We start from the raw sequence: 22739 nt of genomic DNA, 5'->3' as shown, positions 1-22739 counted from the left end.
TTCTAAGTGCCTTTTATGCCTTGAGGAGGGGCATTCCACTACTAATTGCCCTTCCTGTAGGAAACTTACCCCTAAAATGAGGGATGACAGGGCTAGATGGCTTAAGGCGGCTCTGTGGGAAAGATCCCTTTGCCCTGTGGATACTTCAGCTCCCTCTACCTCAGGGGTTCTTCCTGCTGAAGGGATGGCTGTAGAGAAGAGAGCTGCCTCTGAGCCACCTAAGAAGAAAAAGAAGAGGCTAGTGGCTGTGTCGACGGGTCGTTCTCCTCTAATTTCGGCTACCGCGAAAAGGCCACCTAGGCCTATTTCCCCCTCTCCATCACCGACACGATCAGCGTCGAGGGGACGATCCCGAGGCCGTGACGCTTCGCCGAAGATGGTGATCCGTCTTTCCAGCGCCTCACGGCCACGCGACCATATGACGTCGACATTGATCAAGGCGCTGAGTTGATTCCTGAGCATTCTGCTCAGACAGAACCGCCACTTCTGGCTTCGCCACCTGCTGGTCGACGTCGGGCTTCACTTTCTCCTATGGCCTCTCATCGTCAGCACTCGTCGCTGGATTGTCGATGAACATCGCCGCCGGCTGTCCACTGACAACGATCTCCATCGTCGTCAGATGGTGGCATCTGACTGAGTTCTAAGAGGCGTTGGCGTCAATCCTCTTGTCACTCGTCATCTGAGTCATGGGTCCCTATGTTAGTACCGGCTTCATGGCACCGATGGGGCAAGGATTTGCCAACACCGGCAAGAAAGTCCTCTGTCATCGAGTCTTCGTCCTTCGACGTCGAGACTTCCTTCGCCGTCGAGATCCCACGACTCTGACTACGATCACTGTCGAGACGACTGTCGTCGACGTCGTCGCTCTGAAGCAGTCGGGGACCCTGCTGCCGAGTCTTCTTACCGCCGCCATGCTTCGGCATCAGGAACTGTTTCACCGTCGAGGTCCGAAGAGTCCGACGACAATCTACATTGAGATGATCGACGTCGACACCATCGTCATGATCAATCATTGGATTTGGACTCTCATTCAGAGTATGAGACTGATAAGGATGAGTTTGTTGCTCCATCTCCTTCTGGGGTGGTGGAGGATTCGGTCAATCGGTCCCCAACTGATGAGAATCGCCCATATGCCCAGCAAATGATCCGTATGGCTAATGCCTTGGGTCTGCAGCATAGGGTCAGCTCTGAAAAGTCAGAGGACCCTTTGATGGAGTCCCTATATTCACCAGAAGTTGGTCCTGTAGCCCTTCCTTTAATAAGGGGGTTTACAGAGGTTCTAGACAGAGTTTGGTCAACTCCTGCTTCTGCACTGCCTTCAGCCAAAAAAACCGACCACCTGTATAAAGTGCCGGAGGAGGGTTGCTCCTTCCTTTTTAATCACCCAAAGGCGGCATCTATTTTTTCTGCCATCCTGCCAGGTAAAGGCAAGTTGGACCAGCATTCTGCCCCACTAGACAAGCAGGGCAGAAGGCTAGATGTGATGGGGCGTAAAATATATTCATCCTCCGCCATGGGCATCAGGGTGGCCAATTTGCAGACTCTTATGAGTCGCTACCAGGCCATCTTGTGGGACAGATTGGAGCCCTTTTTGGTAAATGTACCTGAAGATCAAAAGTTGGCTTGAAACTCAACATCAAGAAAACAAAGATCATGGCATCTGGCCCTCTCAATTCCTGGCAAATAGATGGGGAAGAAATGGAGATAGTGACAGATTTTATTTTCCTGGACTCCGAGATCACTGCAGATGGGGACTGCAGCAAAGAAATTAAAAGACGCTTGCTCCTGGGGAGGAAAGCTATGGCAAATCTAGACAGCATCCTAAAAAGCAGAAACATCACCCTGCCAACAAAAGTGCATCTAGTCAAGGCTATGGTCTTCCCAGTTGCAATGTATGGCTGCGAAAGTTGGACCATAAGGAAGGCCGAGCGTCAAAGAATTGAGGCTTTTGAACTCTGGTGCTGGAGAAGACTCTTGCGAGTCCCTTGGACTGCAAGGCGAACAAACCGGTCAGTCCTAGAGGAGATCAGCCCTGACTGCTCTTTAGAAGGCCACATCCTGAAGATGAAACTCAAATACTTTGGCCACCTCATGAAGGACACCCTGGAGAAGAGCCTAATGCTGGGAGCGATCAAAGGCAAAAGAAGAAGGGGACGACAGAGAATGAGGTGGCTGGATGGAGTCACTGAAGCGGTAGGTGCAAACTTAAATGGACTCCGGGGAATGGTAGAGGACAGGAAGGCCTGGAGGATCATTGTCCATGGGGTCGCGATGGGTCGGACACGACTTCGCACCTAACAGCAACAATAACAACCTGAAGATCAGAAGGCTTTTGTGCAAGCCCTTCTTTCAGAGAGCAAAGACCTAGCAAAACAGCAGGTGAAAGCGGCAAGGCATTCTATCGATTGGGCAGAATAGGTACTTCCGTAGTCGTGAGACATTATTCTTGGCTACGGTCTTCTACCTTATCTGCAGATATTCGTTCTGCATTGGAAGACTTACCCTTTGAAGGAGGGGATCTATTTAATGCACAAACGGATGAGATCCTTGAAAGAATGAGGAAGTACAAACTGCAGGCTAAATCCCTGGGAATTGGTTCTTCCTCCTCTGCTCAATCACGTCTCAAGCGTTGGGGTCGCCCAACTTTCTGTTCTCAGACATTTAGGTCATTTAAACAATTGGATCCTAGATCGACTGATTTTTCTGCTACTCCCCGCTTCCAACAGCAGAATAGGAGGTGGCCGTAATCGGCAGAGTTTCCCTGGCAGGGACTCGCAATCCAGACAGGCCCAGTGGCAATGACTGGCCGCCCATCCTGATGCCATGGCCATATTGTATGGCCATTTAAATGTTTGGTGCTCTGTTACTAGCAGTACTTGGATTACATCTATAATAAAGAACGGTTATGTTTTGGATTTCCGAGAAGTTCCTAAGTTTAATGTTCCCATTGAGAGTTGGGATTTGAGAGATCCTGACATTTTATTGGAAGTTTGCCATCAATACCAATTTCACGAAGTTTTTGCGGTTTTGTGCAGGGGGCGACCACTATGAGTTTACCGTACTCCCTTTTGGGTTAGCATCCGCACCCAGAATTTTCACCAAGGTTACTAATGTGGTGGTGTCCCATCTTAGGAGGCAGGGCATTCAAATTTATCCTTATTTGGATGATTGGCTCCTGGTAGGCCGTTCTGCACAAGAACTTTCATCTTCAATTTCATTATCAGTTGCACTTTTAAATGCTTTGGGGTTTAACATTAATTTCAAAAATCCCACCTGGTGCCTGTTCGTTCTTTGGAATTTTTCGGAGCACTTTTAGATGGGGAACACGGGATGGCTTTTGCCACCTTCTCGTGTTTCCCGATTGTCAGCCTTAGCTTTACGAACAAAGTCATTCAGGTCCCAGTCCGTTCGTCAAATTCAGGTTTTATTGGGGCACATGGCTTCTCCCTCGGCGGTTATGCCTTATGCGAAGCTCCGGATGAGGCCTCTGCAGCTCTGGTTTTTGTCAGTATGCAAACCTCACATTGCCAGAAGCTGGAAACATTATTCCGTTCCACGTTAGGTTGCTCATTCCCTACATTGGTGGACTTCCCCAGCTAACTTGTCGCAAGGTCTTCCCTTGGGAATTTCTCTAGAGGATTTAGTCCTATACACGGATGCATCCCTTGAAGGTTGGGGTGCACATTGCCTTCACCATTCTGTTAGTGGTCGTTGGGGCATAAGGGAAGCAAAACTACATATTAATCTGTTGGAATTACGGGCAGTAAGACTTGATCTTGTTTCCCTTTCAGATTTACTCAAAGAATAACATGTACTCGTGGCTTCCGACAATATGGCGGCAGTTTCTCACATCAAATATCAGGGAGGCACCAAGTCCACAGTACTGTGCCAAGAGACAATAAAGCTCTGGAACTGGGCCATTCGAAATCACACAAAATTGTCAGCAATTCATATTGCAGAGGAATTAAATACATGGGCAGACGCCCTCAGCAGTGATGTTAATCAGGTCGCCGAATGGTCTCTCAACCCCCTTTACTTGGAGCCAGTTTTCTCCCAATGGGGATGTCTGACAATAGACTTGTTCGCCACAGAACAAAACACAAAATGTTGTCGCTTCTACTCCAGGGGAGGCATGGATCCCAGGTCTTTAGGGGACGCCTTCCTCCACTGTTGGAAAGGATCCCTTTTCTATGTGTTCCCACCCTTCGGTTTTATAAGCCGCGTGGTATCGAAGTTAATTCTAGACAACACTCAGTGCATCTGTGTGACTCACTTTTGGACACAAAAAACATGGTTCCCTTCCCTATTCCGTCTGTCACAAGGTCGATTTGTTCACCTTCCGGATCAGCCCAACCTCCTGTCATGGGAGTTCTTACACCCCAATCCCCAGTTTCTCCACCTCACGGCATGGAAAGTCGGGGTTTGGTAAACTCTAAATTAAATGAGATTTTGGAAGCTGCTAGGAAACTCTACCAGACGGACTTATGCTTCTAAATGGGAAAGATTTGTGTTGTGGGCTAGAGCTTCAGGATGTCGACCTCATTCATGCTCTGTTCAAATGATTTTGTCTTATTTGACTGAATTAAAAGAAATAGGTCTTTCAAACTCATCTATTAAAGTTCATTTAGCCTCCATCTCTGCTTTTCACGACCAGATAGACGGCAAGTCTGTATTTTCGAATCCATTTACTTTAGTCTTCCTCAAAGGATTGAAAAACCTGTACCCACCGACACTGCCTATTGTTCCACAGTAGTCCTTGTCACTCGTATTATCCAAATTGACACATAAACCCTTTGAACCGTTGGCAACCACGTATCTTGCATTTTTGTCATTTAAGGTTGCTTTCCTAACTGCTATCACCTCAACTCGAAGGGTAGGAGAACTGGCGGCTCTTTCTTCGGAACCCCCATTTCTACAGATATTTGCTGATAAAGTGATTCTATGCCCTAGTGTAGGATTCCTGCCTAAGGTAGTATCAAAGTTTCATTTGGGCCAATCCCTAGTTTTGCCGGTGTTTTGTCCAAACCCCGTTTCTAACTTTGAAAAACAAATGCACACTCTCGATGTTCGGAGAACAATCCATTTTTATTTGAACAGGACAAAAGAATTTCGGCACAATACATCCCTTTTTGTGTGCTTCCATGGTGTGAAGAAGGGTAAGGCTGCATCCTCACAATCCATTTCACGCTGAATTGTGCAAGCAATTACACACGCTTACAAGTCTGCTGGGTTGGATTGTCCGCTGGGTCTTACGGCTCATTCAACGAGGGCTCAAGCTTCGTCTGTGGCTTTTGCAGATCATCTTCCTATGATGGACATTTGTAGAGCGGCTACCTGGTCGACGCCCAGCACCTTCATACGCCACTATTCTCTTGATGATGCTGGAAAAGATTCAGCAGTGGGAAAGGCTGTGTTGCAATCAATACTCCGCGCATAGCCCACCCCAACTCCATCGTTTAGTGATCTTGCTAATCTCCCATGTGGGACTGCACAGAAACCACGAAGATGAAAACAGGGTTGCACTTACCTGTAACTGTTGTTCATCGAGTGGTCTTCTGTGCAGTCACACAACCCTCTCTCCATCCCCACTGGGCCGCTGATTATTGATTACCCGCTGAGCGGCAAGGGCAGAGGACTGAGGGGAGAGTGTTGGCTCCTCCCACATCACATTACTTTGGGCGGGAAAGTCACTCTGTGAGGGGAGGGGCCAGCACTGTTGGGAGTTTTTTTAGCTTTCAGCTGGCTAGTTAATTCTCCGTGGCAGGCCTGTGATTCCGCAGAACCCATGTGTGACTGCACAGAAGACCACTTGATGAACAACAGTTACAGGTAAATGCAACCCTGGCATGGGCTCATGGGAATTGTAGTTCATGGACATCTGGAGGACCACAGGTTGACTACCCCTGCTCTAATGTACTTCCCTGACCAAACAGGTCTCGTCTCTCTTTATGGAGAAATGTTATGAACCTGGGATCAAGGTAAACTACTGAGACATGGGCCCTCCCCTAAAGCCACCAGAAGCTACTCAGCTTTTGAGCCTTCTTGTGCATGAATCTCAGTGTCTTTCTAAGGTATCATTCCCATTCTAGCTAGCCTCCCTTGTGAGGTAGGAGCAGGACTCACCTGTGCTTGAACTTGGCATGTGAATCCATGTCTCCCTTCCTCATGGACAGCCAACTCAGCACCTCCCCCGGGGGACCACTCCGTCCTCTCTTCTTACAACGACGCCACCTCCCCCTCCCAACCCTCCAAACATTTCATTGCCACTTTTCCCTCCCCTCCTGGGGTCTAACTCCGAGTCACCCGTCCTCCTCCAGAGCCTGTCCTCTCTGCCAGCCCCCCAAGGCTTTCTTGCTGCCCTTCTCCACCGCTAACGCCGCTTTGTCTATTAAGCTCACACCTTGAATCAATCTTCGTTGGTCTTAAAAAGGTGCTACTGGCCGTAGAGCAGGGGTAGTCAACCTGTGGTCCTCCAGATGTCCATGGACTACAATTCCCATGATTTTATTGCACTACTTTTATTGTGCTACTTCAGCCCAACATGGCAACCCATTTGAATCTAGCTAGGGCTGATCTTGCTTAGCTCCTGAGATGTGATGCAGTTGGGCTAGCTTGGCTTATACAGCTATTGATAAAATATAGGAAAGTTTTGATTTTTCTCCCTAGACAGCGCGGCATGATGCTTCTGCTGAATACCTGACTGTGCTGGTTTTGTGCCTGTTCATACAGCTGCAGTCATCTCTTAATAATAACATGGACATCTGAAAACTCCAACCCGTTGACTTGGCTACTGGCAGAGTGTTACTTCATGTCACCCAAGGGTGGGAACTCCCCTGATTCTGCCATGGCTGTTTAAACAGGTCTGGTGAAGTCCCTATTTATGCGTCAAGGAATTGAGCAGCCACATTGAATGCAGACACGTGAATGCTCTTGATCACAAACTTTTCGGTCCTGGCCCTTCCTGGTGGAATGAGCTCCCGGAGGAGCTTTCAGCTTTCTTTAGGGCCTGCAAAACGGAGCTCTTCCGCCAGGTCGACGGTTGAGGCTAGGGTCGGCAAGGAAGATCTGATGGGCTCCCCCCCTCCCCCCAGGTTTAAGACATCCACTTACTGATGATCTGCATTCCTCCTCCCACTCCTATAGTAGTTTTGGTGGGGTCGAAGGGGTTCTCTGTTATGGTTTTATTGTTGGAGTCCAATATGTATATTGTTCGACCGAATGGTTTTAATGGGGCTTTTAATGGGTTTTTTTTTTAATGGGGAGTGGCAGGCAATGTCCCATAATAATAACAATGATGATGATGATGATGATGTGCTTAATTGGCAGAGTTTGCCAGATGTGGTGTCGACCACTAGCCTGAATAGCTTTTAAAATGCAAGTAGAATTAAATTTATGAAGGATATTTATTTATCATAGACTCATAGAGTTGGAAGGGGCCATACAGGCCATTTAGTCCAACCCCCTGCTCAACGCAGGATCAGCCCTAAGCATCCTAAAGCATCCAAGAAAAGTGAGTATCCAACCTTTGCTTGAAGACTGCCAGTGAGGGGGAGCTCACCACCTCCTTAGGCAGCCTATTCCACTGCTGAACTACTCTGACTGTGAAATTTTTTTCCCTATCTAGCCTATATCGTACTTGAAGTTTAAACCCATTACTGCGTGTCCTCTCCTCTGTAGCCAACAGAAACAGCATCCTGCCGTCCTCCAAGTGACAACCTTTCAGATACTTAAAGAGGTCTATCATGTCCCCTCTCAACCTCCTTTTCTCCAGGCTGAACATTCCCAAGTCCTTCAACCTATCTTCATAGGGCTTGGTCCCTTGGCCCCAGATCATCTTCGTCGCTCTCCTCTGTACCCTTTCAATTTTATCTACGTCCTTCTTGAAGTGAGGCCTCCAGAACTGCACACAGTACTCCAGGTGTGGTCTGACCAGTGCCGTATACAATGGGACTATGACATCTTGTGATTTTGATGTGATGCCTCTGTTGATACAGCCCAAAATGGCATTTGCCTTTTTTACCGCTGCATCACACTGCCTGCTCATGTTTAGTTTACAATCCACACGTACCCCAAGGTCTCGTTCACACACAGTGCTACCTAGAAGCGTATCCCCCATCCAGTAGGCATGCTTTTCATTTTTCTGACCCAGATGCAGAACTTTACACTTATCTTTATTAAATTGCATCTTGTTCTCATTTGCCCATTTTTCCATTGTGTTCAGATCTCATTGAACTCTGTCTCTGTCTTCCGGAGTATTTGCCAGTCCTCCCAATTTGGTGTCATCTGCAAACTTGATGAGTAAGCAACACACCTCTCGGGTTAGGGGGTCGGGCCCAGCCACATGGCAATCCATTCCTCTTAGCAGGGAATCTCCATTTACCAGTACTCTCCTTTTTTTTCTCTTCTCAACTCCATTTCCTTCTGTCCCCGTGGCCTCTTCCCTTTGTCTTAGACTCTGTTTTGGGACCTCTTCCCTTGTTGACCCTTGCACCTCCTCTGCAAGGGCCTGAAATCTATTCTGGAGCTCCAAAGGCCCCGAGAACTGTCTCACTCTTCGCCGTTGAGTCTTTTTCCAAACTGTCTGCAGAGGCTCCCTCTTTATCCTCTTCAGGACTGGTTGTATTCTCTTTATTCCGAGTTGCAGGGCTCTGGTCTATGAACTCCTCCCATTTCTTACTTTGGGTCAGAGTAATAATTCTGTTTTCTAATCCCCTAATCCTTTCCTCCAAAAGTCTTACCAGCTTACACTTGGGGCAGCTGTAGTCCATCTTGTCTTCTGGGAGGAAGGCAATCATGTCACATTTACTGCAGATGATAGGATGAGTGTCCTGGAGGTCCATTGTAATGTCTAGGCAGTGCAAGTACTAGGGAAATATAATCTACTGATTCTAATTGCTCGGCCAAGAACCCCAGGCTAAGGGCAAAGGCTCACGCCTCTGGCGAGGAGTAGCCCTTTTTAATCCTCCCCTCACCCAGTCAGCACAATAGCCTCACCTAGTCAGCAGCAACTCTCCCCAGTAGCTCTCTCCACGTGCTCTCAGTTGTCTGAGCTCTGCCTCTGGCGAGGAGCAGCCCTTTTTAATCCTCCCAACAATTACCCAGCAATCACCTCACCCAGTCAGCACAATAGGCTCACCTGGTCAGCAGCAACTCTCCCCAGTAGCTCTCTCCACGTGCTCTCAGTTGTCTGAGCTCTGCCTCTGGTGAGGAGCAACCCTTTTTAATCCTCCCAACAATTACCCAGCAATCACCTCACCCAGTCAGCACAATAGGCTCACCTGGTCAGCAGCAACTCTCCCCAGTAGCTCTCTCCACGTGCTCTCAGTTGTCTGAGCTCTGCCTCTGGTGAGGAGCAGCCCTTTTTAATCCTCCCAACAATTACCCAGCAATCACCTCACCCAGTCAGCACAATAGCCTCACCTGGTCAGCAGCAACTCTCCCCAGTAGCTCTCTCCACGTGCTCTCAGTTGTCTGAGCTCTGCCTCTGGTGAGGAGCAGCCCTTTTTAATCCTCCCAACAATTACCCAGCAATCACCTCACCCAGTCAGCACAATAGCCTCACCTGGTCAGCAGCAACTCTCCCCAGTAGCCCTCTCAGTTGTCTGAGCTTTTACTTTTTTATTTACTTTTCTTATTGCCTGCCTTTCTCCTTGAGATTCAAGGTGCATAAAGATAATCAAAAACCCTTCAAGATGTATTAGATTATTAAGAAAAAACAACAACACCCAGACAGCAATGTTAGATGTACGATGAACTACTAGAACAGCCTTTCTCAAGCTTTTAACTGTTGCGAAACCCGTGAAATATTCTTGAGGTTTCGAGAAACCCCAGAAGTGGCTTAATCGTGCAGAAGATAGTTGGGAAGCAGAGCTGTGGACACGCCCACCCAGGGCCCCTCCCTTTCCCACCCCCTCCAGGCCCATCACTGGCCATTTTGGGTGGGGGGCAGTTGACATAGATGGTCATAGATGGTCATATCATCAAGACACCCCATGGTTTCACAAAAACCTGGCTGAGAAATCCTGTACTAGAACATGGTTATAAAAACCAATGTAGGAGAAACAGTGTAACCCATAGAATGAGTGAGGGCTGCCTGCTGCTTTCAGCAAGATATTTTGGTTAGATGAACCTTCTTAAGTCCCCATGTATTGCATTGCAGAGGGGGTTGGATTAGATGACCCTGCAGATTCCTGCCAACTCTATGATTCCATATTGTATTATGTTTGATCCTTGCACTTTAAGTGGCTGCTGACATGTGAATGAAGTACGTTTTTGGAGGTGAGAAAGGTCACGAGAAAGGAAAGGTAACTGCCATGTTCAGTGGCTCCTGGGGAAGGCTACAGCTTTCCCAGAGTCTCCTGCCTAGACAGAGCTGGAATCGGGATACTGGGCTAAGAGAACTTTGGGCTGTTTGAGCAGCGGTTGTACATTTTCTACTGCTACGTTCAGAGGCTGCTTTCAGGGTGCCCAGTTGACTGCGTGCCACCTGGTGTGGCAAAACAGGTCTCAGAACTGAACGTTTGGGCAACCCCCCACTAATTACAGGCTGTTCTGTTCATGCTTCTAGGGGTGTGCACTTCAGCTCGGTTTGGCTGCCTTGGTGATCACCACAGCCCAAGGTGGCCAGCACCATGGCATGGAGAGGAGGGGTGGGGTGACGTCCCAGCCAGCTTGCCACCCTTGTCCCTCCTCTCCACAGCGATGGCCTCCTACGTGCCGCTTGGGCTTCGGTGATCACTGGGGCAGCCGAAGTGCACTGCCCTAGTTGTGGCTCTCTTTGAAACACGGCAGGGAAAGAAACTGTGTCCCTCGGCAAGGTTTGGTGCAGACCCCAGGACCTTGCTTTACTTTCTCGGGCCTGACCGCCTCCAACCTTTTCCCTTGGCCTCCAGGCATCAGCTTAGCTGGGAGAAAGCAAGCCAGCGAAAACATGAACAGCAGCAAGTGGAAGTCCACCTTCTCTCCCATCTCGGACATCAACCCGACCAAAATGGCGGACAGCCCTCTGCAGGTGGTGTCGTCCCTGAGCCAGAACTCTCTCTTTGCCTTCCGGCCCTCCGTCGAGGACGCAGGCGATGGTCCCAAGGCGGGGGCTCACACGAGGAAGCACGCAGCCATGTCCGCCGAGGGTCTCGGCCAGAGCGGCGGTTCCGTGAACGGATATGCTTACAACGGCGGGCTGTCGACAGACCTTGGTTTACATAGCTTTATCGATGGTGCTTTGCTCCCACATAAGGCCACCGAGATGACGGCGCTGGGGAGCTCCTCGCTGGGCTTCCTGGTGCAGCGGAACAAAGAGTCTGGGGTCTCGGAGGCGAACCCCTTCCTGAGCAAACGGCAGCTAGAGGGCCTGGGCGCCATGAAAGGGGAAGAGGTCGGCTGGCTGGGGGCCAAAGGCAAAGAGGCCGGCGAACTGAGCGTCCGCTTGGGGGCCACTTCGGAGAAGGCCTCGGTGCTACACAACAGCAAAGTCAGCAAGGGGCGGGAGCGGGACGTGGAGCTCAAGAACGGCCACAATCTCTTCATCTCCGCCACAGCCGCCGTGCCTTCCAGGGGCCTTCTCAACGGCAAAGGCCTTTCCACATCCGTCTCCGCAGCCGGCGGCAACTCGGCCCCCCCTGCTCAGGCACACCACCCCTTCTTGAACTCCTTAGCCGCCGGCTCGCAGTTCCCCCTGGGCTCCATGGCCTTGCAAGCAAACCTCAACTCTGTGACAAACTCCTCGGTACTGCAGTCCTTATTTAACTCGATGCCAGCTGCCGCCGCCGGACTGGTCCATGTGTCATCGGCCGCAACACGCCTGACCAACTCGCATGCCATGGGGAGCTTCTCTCCTGGGGTCACAGGTGGAACAGTTGGAGGTAGGTGTGCCCTCGGAGATTCCCTCATTGCCCTTCAGGGGCATTGAAGAGCGCTCAGGGTGCCAGTCCTGGTCCAGTGTTTTTCCCTCCAAGGCAAACACTCCACATCCGTCTTGCTAAGGGAGCTTTCCACTTTTTGACCATGCAGCCTGCTGTGGAAGTTGTGTGCTCTATGCAGACGGGGGGGGGGGGGGGGGGACATACACACACACACCCTGATGTTGACATAGTACGCAGGAGCAGCATCTCTGAGTGCTGGCTTTTGTTACGCAGACGTTTGGGTTGTGTGTGGGCCTCTGGACCGCGGGAAGCTTCGAGGGCTGGCCCTTTGGCATTCCCGAGAGTGCTGCACTCCTAGGGTACCGTAGCACAGGGGTAGTCAACCTGTGGTCCTCCAGATGTCCATGGACTGGCAGGCGCTCATGGGAATTGTAGTCCATGGACATCTGGAGGACCACAGGTTGACTACCCCTGCCGTAGCATATCATTGGAGGAGAAGAGTACAGCTAGGGGCCTGAAAGATTCTCTGTGGCTGCCCGTCAAGTCTGGTTGGGTGCTTCGGCGTCCGAAGTGGCTGTTCACACCCAAAGCAGCCAGCGCTGCGGCCAACGGCCACTTGGGACACCAAAGTGCCTAACCCTACTGTCAGATGAGGCAAAGGGGTGGGGGGAGGGTCAGGCAGGCCACTGGGGCTGAAAGAAAGATGGCTGTAGAAGGAGGTTTGCATTGGGTTTTCGGTCCAGCCTGTCTTTCCCCTGAGGCAGAAAGGAGGCAGGTAAGTGGCGTCCACCTGCTGGATTTTCGCCCCATTGCTTATTCATTGCCTGCTGCTGTGTTCATACCGCATATTGTACATCAGGCTGCGTGGCTGCTGCTGTTTTTGTTCCTGTTGTTGTTGTTGTTTTATTGCCTGCTTTGCTTTTTTTCTCCCCCCGGTTTTTGCTTTTCTCACTGCGAATGTAACCGAGTCCATCTGCCGAAGCTGAGGGTTTTTTGTTTTTTTGTTGTTCTTTTCTTTCCTGTTTGCAGGTATTTTTAACCATGTGGTGCCTTGTGCCTCCTCCTCCTCCTCCATTCCCTCGCCTTCTGCTCCTTTCTCCTCTTCCTCTTCCTCCTCCTCCGCTCCTCTTCATTTTGGCGCCTCCCTTAGCAACAGTGCCGCTTCCAGCTGTGCAGTGTTAAACTTGAATCCTCTGCAGGTGGCGGCTGGCATGTCGTCCTTCCACGGGCCCTCCAACGCAACCGCCTCTAGCGAAGCCCAGCCAGCCCAGCACCTCCCCCGGGGGACCGCCCCAGCCTCTCTTCTCACGCCGCCTCCCCCTCCGAACGTCTCATTGCCACCTCTCCCTCCCCTCCTGGGGTCTAACTCCGAGTCACCCGTCCTCCTCCAGAGCCTATCCTCCCTGCCGGCCCCCGAGGCTTTCTTGCCACCCTCCCCCACCGCTAACGCTGCTTTGTCTATTAAACTTGCTTCTCTTCAGCACAAAGCCTCCCGCCCCACCTTTACCATCCACCACCCACCTCTGCCCCGCATGGCGCTGACCCAGGCCACACCCGCAAACCCGCAGTCCAACACCACCGCCGCACCTGCTATGTGGGTCACCCTTGGCATGCAGCCTCCTTACGCTTCACACCTCTCTGGGGTCAAACCGCGATAACGAGCCGGGCTCTCCTTAAGCATTCGTGCTTTTTGTAAGGTAAGGCTTGCGAAGGGGCAGGTGTTGAGGGGGGTGGGCAGGAAGAGAAGCATGGCTTCGGAGACGGAATATTGTGACTCCAGAGGTTGCTTTTGCTGCTCTTTAGTACCCGATGGATTTTCCCTGTATGTGAACGCAGGACAGCCATTCTTTCACAGGGGGTTGTTTCGGTTGGGTAGTTGTGTCGCCTGGCAGTAGAGGAAGAGCAAGGTTCAAGTCTCGCAGTGCCTAAAGAGACCAACAAGCTTTCCAGAGTATAAGTATAAGCCTTGGCCGGTCGTGTCAGATCCTTGGAGGTAAGCTGGCTTGGCCTTGGATGGGGTGCCACGCAAGAAGTCCACGGCTGCTATGCAGAGGCAGGCAAACCTCATGTTCATTTCTGCCCTGATCTGGAAGGCCGAGGCTAGCCTCATCTGGTCAGGGCTCAGAAGCTAACCAGGGTCAGCCCTTGCTGGGACTCAGAAGGTCTGCCAAGGTAGACCAGGGTTGCTGTGCAGAGGTCGGCAGTGGCAAAACAGCTTCGTGATGGCAGGGGCTTCTGGGAATTGCAGTCCATGGACATCTGGAGAGCCAGTGTTTGGTCCCCGTAAGTCAGTTGCAAGTTGACAGCGCTTCTCCTAAAAGTTTGAGGGCCAAAGTTCCCATCACCAGCTGCCCTAGCATAGCAAGGGAGCTTGGACTCTCAAAAGCAAGTAGTCTGTGGAAATGATGTTAGTGTTTTTGGCGCTGCTAGACTCTAATCTCACTAGAAGGGGGTCACTGCCACAGCTCCATGGGTGAACCTTGATCATCAGAGCTTGGAAGGGTTGTAACTGAGCAACAGAATGTGTGATGTGTACGCAGTTGATCCTGGAGTTTCCAAGTGAAAAGAGATCAGGTGGCAGGTCATGGGAGAACCCTTGCAAAGGAGAGGACGGCCATACTGAGCTAGCCCAACTGGGGATCTGACTCTTTTGTCAAGCATGTGTGCTTGGTCAAGATGGCTTCACACCAGTGAGGTCCAGGAGCACAAGTTACAACCCAGTGGCTGACACCTGCTTTGCCTGCACAAGGCCCCGGGTTCATTTTCCCCCAGCATCTCTCAGGCGTAGGGTAGATGCCTTCCACGGATAACCAATGCTGGTGAGAACTAACAGTCCTTAGGTCATGATGGAACTGTGCCCAAGAATAGTGGACACACAGCCTTTTGTTCCACAGATCAAGGTGAGGTTTGGATGGGGTCCTCCCTTATTAAACTGGGTCTCATGGTTTTCCTATAACTGGAGGAATTCATGTGTGTGTTTGGGGGTGAGGAGTATTGCCTGAAATCCCATTCTGCATCTTTATGGCCCACCTTTGTATTTTGTTGTGAAGGGTGGCAAGCGAGTTCAGTGGAATTAGTTGCAATCTGGGGGGGGGGGGGGTGTCTGCCGACTTTGTCTGGAGATTAACTGCACAGTGCCGAGGAAGTTCAGTTCACAGCACTGCATGGGGACCGGGAAGGCTCCCAAGTGCCTCTCGGCTCGGTCGATGATGCTTCAAGCAGGATACCAAATCCCAAACTAAACCGCATCTCCTCTTCTGTCTCCCCCTCCTCCTCATGCCTGGGCTGCAGGTAACTAGGATTTCTACCTCAACCAAACACGACCTATGCAACGACAACATGGACCAACTTCTCTCCGTTTCCACTGAAGGTGCTCACCTGGAACGCTTTTGGGTTTCTGCTTCCCTGTATCCCCCCCTTCTCCCCCCCCCTTTCTCTTTCTTGCTCACTACTGGACAAAAAATGCAGCGTCATAGAGGAAACCAGAGGAAAGATAATGCTACTGTGAATCTAAGTTTTTATATATATATATATATGTGTGTGTGTGTATATATATATATTCAAACTGCAGAAGAAAATGCTTAGATATTGCTCCAGTTTGTATTGTTGATAGTTTAGATATTTATATATTTTTAAATGTTCGAACACACATGCAAATTTTTTGGCTATTCTGTTCTGCCTGAAGATCATAGGGGCTTTCTTTTTTTTCTTTTTTCTTTTTTTTTTTATAAAAGAGGATGACGTTAAAAAAAAAAAAAAAACCAGTCTCGCAGAGTCAAATAAAGGACTGGCACACCAGCAGAGATGTCTCCCCCCCACACACACACACACACATACACACACACAGACGGCCTCCCGTGGTGCTATTGAACAGCCGTGCCTCTGACATTCGAACCTGTTTGGTGCTCACCCGATGGGACGACCGACACCAAGCCACGTTCCCTTGCCTGCTGCCGCTCCGCTTATTTATTCCGCCTGCTCCTCTCGACGCACTGATAGAACTGGCTGGTATTGGCTCCCGGGGGGGGGGGCAGTTGGTGGCAGGTCGGCAAGACGTGATGCATATTGCAAATGCGTAACGCTCCCTTGGCCGCCATCGCTGCCCCAGCGGGATTGCAGCTATGGTGCTCCTGTGGGGGACTCCTCCCGCACGAGGGTTCAGGCTTCGGTGCAGCTGGAACGGGTGCTCTGCCTTAACCGTGCAACGAGGCGCTTGGGCTGGTGGTGTGTTTGTTGTTGTTTTTGTCCAGAAGCAGAGGGCAGATCCACTGGGAAAGTTCCCCTCTTCCTTGGCTGCAGGCGTGGCCCCAATGACGTGACCCTGCCCTCACCCGCTCAGGCAGTGGGATGCCTCGGGCAGGCGGGTATTGTGGGCGCGTGCCGCACCCGCAGGACGCTTCGTGGCTCTCCAAGGTCTGGCTCTGGAGGCCTCTGTGGTTAGCTCAAGAACCCCTTTCCCTCTCCTAGGAGTTTTGCTTTCATCCCCACGGTGGGGGGGGGGGTGTTTCTCAGTTTGCTTTCGTAATCAATCGCATCAGGTTATTGTATTTATAAAAAATGGCTGCTTTTTGGTCTTTCCATCAATTTGCAGCTGCCGTCAAGCCAGCATGAACATTGGTGGGTGTTCTGGCAGCAGGCTGACCTTTGTCTGAGTCCTTCAGGGCCAGGGGTGTTCCCAACCCCTCCTGGTGCTTTTCTGCAGCCACGGGTCCTTTCAGCAGAGGAGAGGGGTTCCCAGTGGATGGCCAGCAATTAACTGTGTGTGTGTGTGTGTTTGGGGGGGGGGAGTCATAAGCATGTTAATAAGGCACTGCTGCCTCCTCCTGTTACCTAGACCCCCTTTCCCTCCCCAGTAAAACTTGGGGAAAACTGGCAGCCATCTCAATGCTGGGGCCCATCTCTCTCAACGTCCTTCTCCTGTTTTCATTTGGTTTGTTTCCGAGTACAGTGTATTTTTGTTAGCAATGTCTTTTGATACTTGATTGATTTGAGAAACTTGGGCTTGGCTTTTTGTATATTTTATCGACTCCAGAAAAGAAAGACGTGTGTTCACTTTTGTATCGCTTTGCTTCTAAATGGGCTCATGAGCTGCTGTGTCACACCCATGCCAGAGAGAACCTGCACTCCCAGCACCCTGTGATCTAGCTGAAAACTCCCCCCCCATGTCACACCTTTATCGAATCAGTGCATTTTTTAAAGAAAAGAAAATTGTATTTTGTGACTTGGTGATGTTCAGTGTACAGAAAAGAAAAAGACGCACCATTTCTGGGATGCAGCTAGCATTTTATAGAGATGTGATGAGAATTTATAAAGAAGAAAATTTCATATGCTTTTCATTTATTTTTATTAGGTTGTGTTCATAGTAAATTGCGGGGGGTGTAAAGGGTTTGTTTAATTTATTCAAGTGCATAAAAGCGGTTGGGAGAAGCCTTATTGGGTAGAGGGATCTTTGCTCTGCATGGTAGGTCAGCTTTGGACTGTGAGGGCTTGCTTAAAAGAGAAGAAAACTGCAGTAATATTTTTTCATGGGGGCGCACCTTAATAAATGTCCTTTTAAGCTGGCTGGGTGCAGTGCAGTACCAGACATGTGCTTGGGAATCTTTGTTCCGTCTTTAACCAGCTTGGGGTGGGGGGTGGGGGTCAGTTTCCTATCAGCCAGCTTCGCCTCTCTCCCATCGTAAGGTCCAGATTGCACAATCAGGTTTTCTGTCTCAGTTCATTGCACGTGGGCCCCATTTGTATGTTGTATATGTGGGGAGTTAAAGTAAGGGGAGATTTGGGACACCTGACCGGCAACAGTATTCAGTGCCCTCCCTGTTCCCCCCTCCGCCCTTCCAACTCCTGCGGGCTCTGTTCCAGTTGGGGAGAGGTGGAGGGGAATTTCAAAGTAGCTTGGGAGGAACCCTGTTGGAACTGCCCCAAGACAAAGTTGGAGTGAGGGAGGGGAGATAAGCACCTGGAATGTGCTGAGCTCCATTAGGAAATACAATGACTATAAATTCTGTCGACTGCAAGACCGGGGTGGTTGTGGACGTAGGGCAGGCTGGACAGACCTGCCACAGGCCCTAAATGTCATATGCGAGAGGTTGCGCATGTGGCCACCCAACACATCCTTGGAGAAGGCCACTTTGGGGCAAAGTGGGTGCTTGGTGCAGGGCTGTCTCCTTGGCCTGCACTTGGGGGCCGTAGAAAGAGGGTCCTCAAGCAGTCTTCCACCTGAATCAGCTTCCTTTGCCAGAAAAGTGTTACGAAGCCAGGGGCGGGTAGCCTTAGCCAAGTCTTGTAAGAGATTCCAAGAAAACCTGCCTTGCTTTTAATGGAAACGTCAGCTTTTCCCATTTCCTGGACTGTGGACGGGGGGACACTCTGGCATCCCTTAAGGCCTTGGTCAGACATCGCTGGCTGTGGCTCCTTGAGCATTCTGGTTCCCTCTAGGAACAAAATTCTACCTGAGGAGAAAATGAACTTGCACGGCAAGAAGTCTTGGCTGTCCGGCTACTGGGGACGTCCCCCTGCTGCTTTCCATAGAAGACTGTTAAGATCCCTTAAACTTGACAATCAAACGTGCTTCTTGGCCCCCTCAGTCTCCAGGCCCCACTGATTTCATCTCGTCCCTCTGCTTATCTAATCCTTGGAAGCAGGTGTAAGAATCGAAGAACTCTCCAGATGTTCAGCAACTCTCCCTTTTTCTTTATTATTTTGGGAAATCAGTTCTGAGAGGCCTCTTTTCACCCTCGTGATGACTGCCCAAAAAGAAATTATTTGCTCTAGCCCTGTCACACTAGGGGAAGAGCCCAGTTCACGGTCCAGAAACCTTTTGTGGAACGCCAGCAGCTTTCATCCTAGGAGTCGGCTTCTCACGGTGTCAACCGCTGCCTCTTCTCCCCATGTCCGCTTGGCTTTTTTAAAACACGGTTTGGAACAGCTTTCTTGTAAACATGCCCTCTTGAGATTGATGCAGGTCCAGCTGATAGGGCAAACCAAGGTGGCTGGTCCAGTTTGCTCCCCAGAGGCACTGCAGTTACACCTGCCTTCTCCCCAGTCTGTCTTTGAACATTGATGAAGGTGGGCGGGGGGGGGGGGTAAGTTTTGAATGCCCAACTTCCACTGAATTGTTTTGCTCGGCCTTCTAGCGTTTTAGAGAGAACTTTTTAGACTTTCGGAGGAGGATTTTTCAGCTGAGGTGGCCTTTCAGACGCACGGTTCAGCAGGCGATTTCTTCACACAGACCCTGGACTTCATTGCATGGACTTCATGGGAACTTCCATGTCCACAGAAAATCTAATCCTTAGCAGAAGTGTGCTCCCGAAACAGAGCGAGCGAAATGCTTCCTGGCTCACTCAAGCCTCCCAGAAGAAATCCGTTGTGGCTTAGAATCTCCCATCCTAGGGAGGTTGGGAAGCGTCTGGTTAATTGTTCTGCCGTATGTTTGTTTTTAAGGGAGTTGCCAAAGCAGCTGTCTTCAGTTGGGTGCCAGAGTCGTCCTGACCTTCTGTGGTTGCCCCACCACGTCTGGCGAGGTTGTCTGGGGTGGGAGAGCCGTGCCTCAGAGTCACCTTTTCCTTTCCAGCAACGTGCGGTTTCCCTGTACCCTCTGGGGCGGCTCTCTCCGTCGGCAGAGCGCGTTCCTTTTGCAGCGCCGAAACGCTGGGAATCTGGCAGGGCTTCCTCACGGAAAGTACAGAGCCTGAAATGAGGGGTTGACCTCAACTCGTCAGCCAGTGAAAAGCCTTGACATGGGGCCGGCCGTGGTTGTGCAACCCACCCATGCGTGCTCCCCTCCCCTCTGCCCTTTCATCCGAGAGAACGGCACATGGTCACATGGACAAATCCTTTGGGCTTAGCCAGTGCGGGGTGGGAACAGATTCCTCAGTTCTGGCTTCACGTCTGTCGTCCGCCCTCTTCTCCTTGGGCTGGAAACTCCTGCAGGACTCTGCCTTGAAAACATTGCACAAAAGCTTGCAAGGCGATTTTAATTTCTCCTTTAATCGTCGTGGGGGCAGGGCGGATAACCCTGCAAGGGCTGCTCAGCATGGAGGCTGATAATGTTTGCCAGAGGAGGTGATGACGGGAGGACTTCAACCGGGGAAGAGGTCGAGTTTTGGCCGGCTCATATTTGGAACAGATGTTCTTAACTGCTAGGCTTGGAGTCAGCCCCCCCCTTCCAAGTTTTTGGCAGGCCTTCTTTCTGTGAGAGGGAAGGTGGCTTGAAACCGTGCCCCACTTGGGTTCTCCTTCTGCAGCCCCTCCCACTGCTCTGTATTTCACATGCTGCTGCTTGAGTGGGCAGCCAGTCTGGGCCTCCTTCCATGGTTGCTCAGACTTGGGCAACCCCCAGGGCATTTTGGAGTCTTAGGAAATGGGGATCTGCTCCCTGCGCCAGCTGTTTTGAGTTAGGCAACTGTTCAGAAAGTCCTTGGAGCCAAGGGCCTCTTGGGATATCCCCACCCGAGGCTTGGCCTGCCGGGCGTCTGACTATGGCCTGGCCTCTTGCTTTGCTACCCTTCCTGCGGAGAGCTCTGAACTGCGACATGCCAGCCATCCAGCAAGATAAGTCTTTTCCCAATAGGGGATTGAGGACCATTCTCTTTCTGATTGTTAGCTCGAAGGCTCTTCAACTCTGGCGTGTATGCTCGCTAAGCTTGTTCTGCTTTGAGGAGATTCTCATTTGTAGTTAAGTTAATGGACAGAGAGAGAACTTTGTAGCAGGCTGGCGTGTGGGCAGCCTTGCCTTTGCATGTGACCTGGGGCCCTTGTGCTCCTCCAGAGGTGCTAACTGGGAAAAACAGCTAGGCAAGGCTCTTGGCTGGTTTTGCCCAAGGCCTGCCTTTCGCCGAGCAGGATGCCGCCTGGGCTCTGCACACCGGGGAAGCGGGCCGTCGCGGTTTCTCCATGGAGATCAAAACCCACCTGCTGCTGTCTGCCAACCTGGGAAGGGGAGTCACCGACTGTTCTGCTAAAATGCAAATGTCATAATAAACCGCAAGTCCCTTAAATTCACTCAAACATGGTGCTGCTTCCGCTATCCTCCTCATGTTAATATGTTTGCCAAACTGAAAGTTTTGCCTCTTCCTCCATCCGTCTCTTAGGTCCTTCCCACCAATTTTGTGAAATGGCCCATTCCTTCACTCTGGCTTTACCAGAGTTCTGTGTATGTGTGTTGAGGAGGGGAAATAAATGACAGGGCAAGGATGGCTGACTACCAGAGCCGCAGCACATGCGTGAGTTTACCGGCAGCTTTTTTGGGCGGGGAGGCACTGTCAAACACACCCCTTTATTCTGTGTTTTCTTGCAGAGCTCTTTGTTCATTTGGGTCTGGCCCAGAAGCACACAAGTTTATTGCAGGAAAAAATAACTTTTTTTAAAAAGAGATTTTTGTAGCTTAAAGTAGCATGTTGGTGGGGAGCAGGGAGGCCCGTTCTGTGCGCTGCCGGTAGCGTTCCCAAGAGAAGATTCTAGTAGCTGGACATATAGTTCCCTTTAAAGCACAGGTTTGAAATAATTCAGGAAGGAGGGCTTTCCGGATTGAGCATGTGCTCATCTGATGGCCCCTGGGGGGGGAAATGAGGGCATTTTATCAATGAGAAATTCCTGTGTTGGTTCTCTCAGCCTCGCCCCCCCCCCCCCCCACCCCCCAATTGTGAATGACACAAAATCATGCAATGGGAAACAGAACACCAACGTGACAAACCATTTGGGCTTAAACCAGGCTTGCAAACCAGTCCCTGAGACTTCTTCTCCTACAGGACTCATTAGATGTGTGGGACCTTGAAAAGCAAGTCTTTGAGCAGGGAATCCAACCACAGGGCTTGCCTGAGAGTTCTCCACTCCATCCCAGATGAACAGCAGTCTACAAACTTGGTTTTAATGAAAACAAAAACTTGGGGAGGGGACGGGGTTTTGTGAGGATCCTTTTTTGTAAGAAAAACAGACTCAAGTCCCCCCTTCTCCAATTAGTAAGCCTTTTGATGAGTTTGGCCATAGCTAACTATAGGCCCTAGCTTGGTGAGGTAGGCCCCGGTTGAGACAGGGGTGGTTTTTGGAAGAGAGTAGAGCGACTCAGCAAATGTGTTTCCACAGCATTTATGGCCCGAGACATGCTACAGGCCCTTTAGGGGGCTGGTTAAGGAAAGTTTGGGTGTTTTGCTCCGTAGAGGAACGGAAATCTGCCTTGCTGAGTGGGGAGAGGGGACAAGAGAATTTGGTCCAGTGATGGAAATTGCTATTGCTCAGGAATTTCTAAAAATGTAAAAAAAAAAATCCATTTGTAAATGGATTTTAAGAGAGTACCCATGTTGGTATAGGTGGGGGTTACGGGATATGTTCTAGGAAATAGGAAATCGCTTTGTACTCATTAGCCCATGAAAATTATTTAAAGAACTACACTCTCCTCAAACATAGCTTGGGGTTCTCCCCCCCTTTAAAAAATGGCTTAAATGACATTCTTCCATAGAACTCATATGAATTCTTTTGTCGTGTATCTGTATATATGTATGTAATAATTTTATCTATATATATTTTACCACCTTTCTCCATTCTTTGCACTGCAAAAAAGGAAAAGTAAAAGGCAGGGGGTTTCCTGACCTCCTCTAATTTTGATCTCCCCCCAAGTCCCCATGCGCAGTTCACCCCAATTTGTAATTTGAAAGAAAAAGGCTTTGAAGTTTGTCTTTATATATTAAAAATGTATGTATTTTAATACTGTACCATTGTTGTAGTGCTTGCATTTCTTTTGTGGAAATGGGAACTCTGAGAATTTTTAGGAAACTTCCTGCTAGAGGAGGGGCGGGCACAGGAGAAGACAGAAGTTTTATCCAGGCCTGTTAGCCAATGAAATTTCCATATACAAAGGCGGTTTTGCCTTGAAATGAAACTGTT

The 22739-nt window shown here is 50.2% G+C and overlaps 1 protein-coding gene across 8 annotated transcripts in view; it reads left to right on the top strand.

Annotated features, from left to right (window-relative positions):
• The window catches only part of DOT1L (DOT1 like histone lysine methyltransferase), a 119118-nt gene extending 96551 nt beyond the window's left edge, over positions 1-22567 (top strand). For 7 of the 8 annotated variants that reach the window (XM_077331546.1, XM_077331545.1, XM_077331548.1 and 4 more), the window contains 3 exons: positions 10893-11861; positions 12891-13558; positions 15153-22567. In XM_077331546.1, coding sequence (XP_077187661.1) covers positions 10893-11861; positions 12891-13519 — 1598 coding nt within the window. In that variant the 3' untranslated portion in view covers positions 13520-13558; positions 15153-22567. The remainder of the gene's footprint in view (positions 1-10892; positions 11862-12890; positions 13559-15152) is intronic. The other variant, XM_077331553.1, reaches the window with a different exon arrangement.
• Positions 22568-22739: the final 172 nt, after the last annotated feature.

The sequence above is a fragment of the Paroedura picta genome, chromosome 4 (genome assembly GCF_049243985.1).
Source record: "Paroedura picta isolate Pp20150507F chromosome 4, Ppicta_v3.0, whole genome shotgun sequence".
NCBI lineage: Eukaryota > Metazoa > Chordata > Lepidosauria > Squamata > Gekkonidae > Paroedura > Paroedura picta.
The sequence above is the reverse complement of the archived record's forward strand: the minus strand, read 5'-3'. Positions and strand labels throughout refer to the sequence as shown.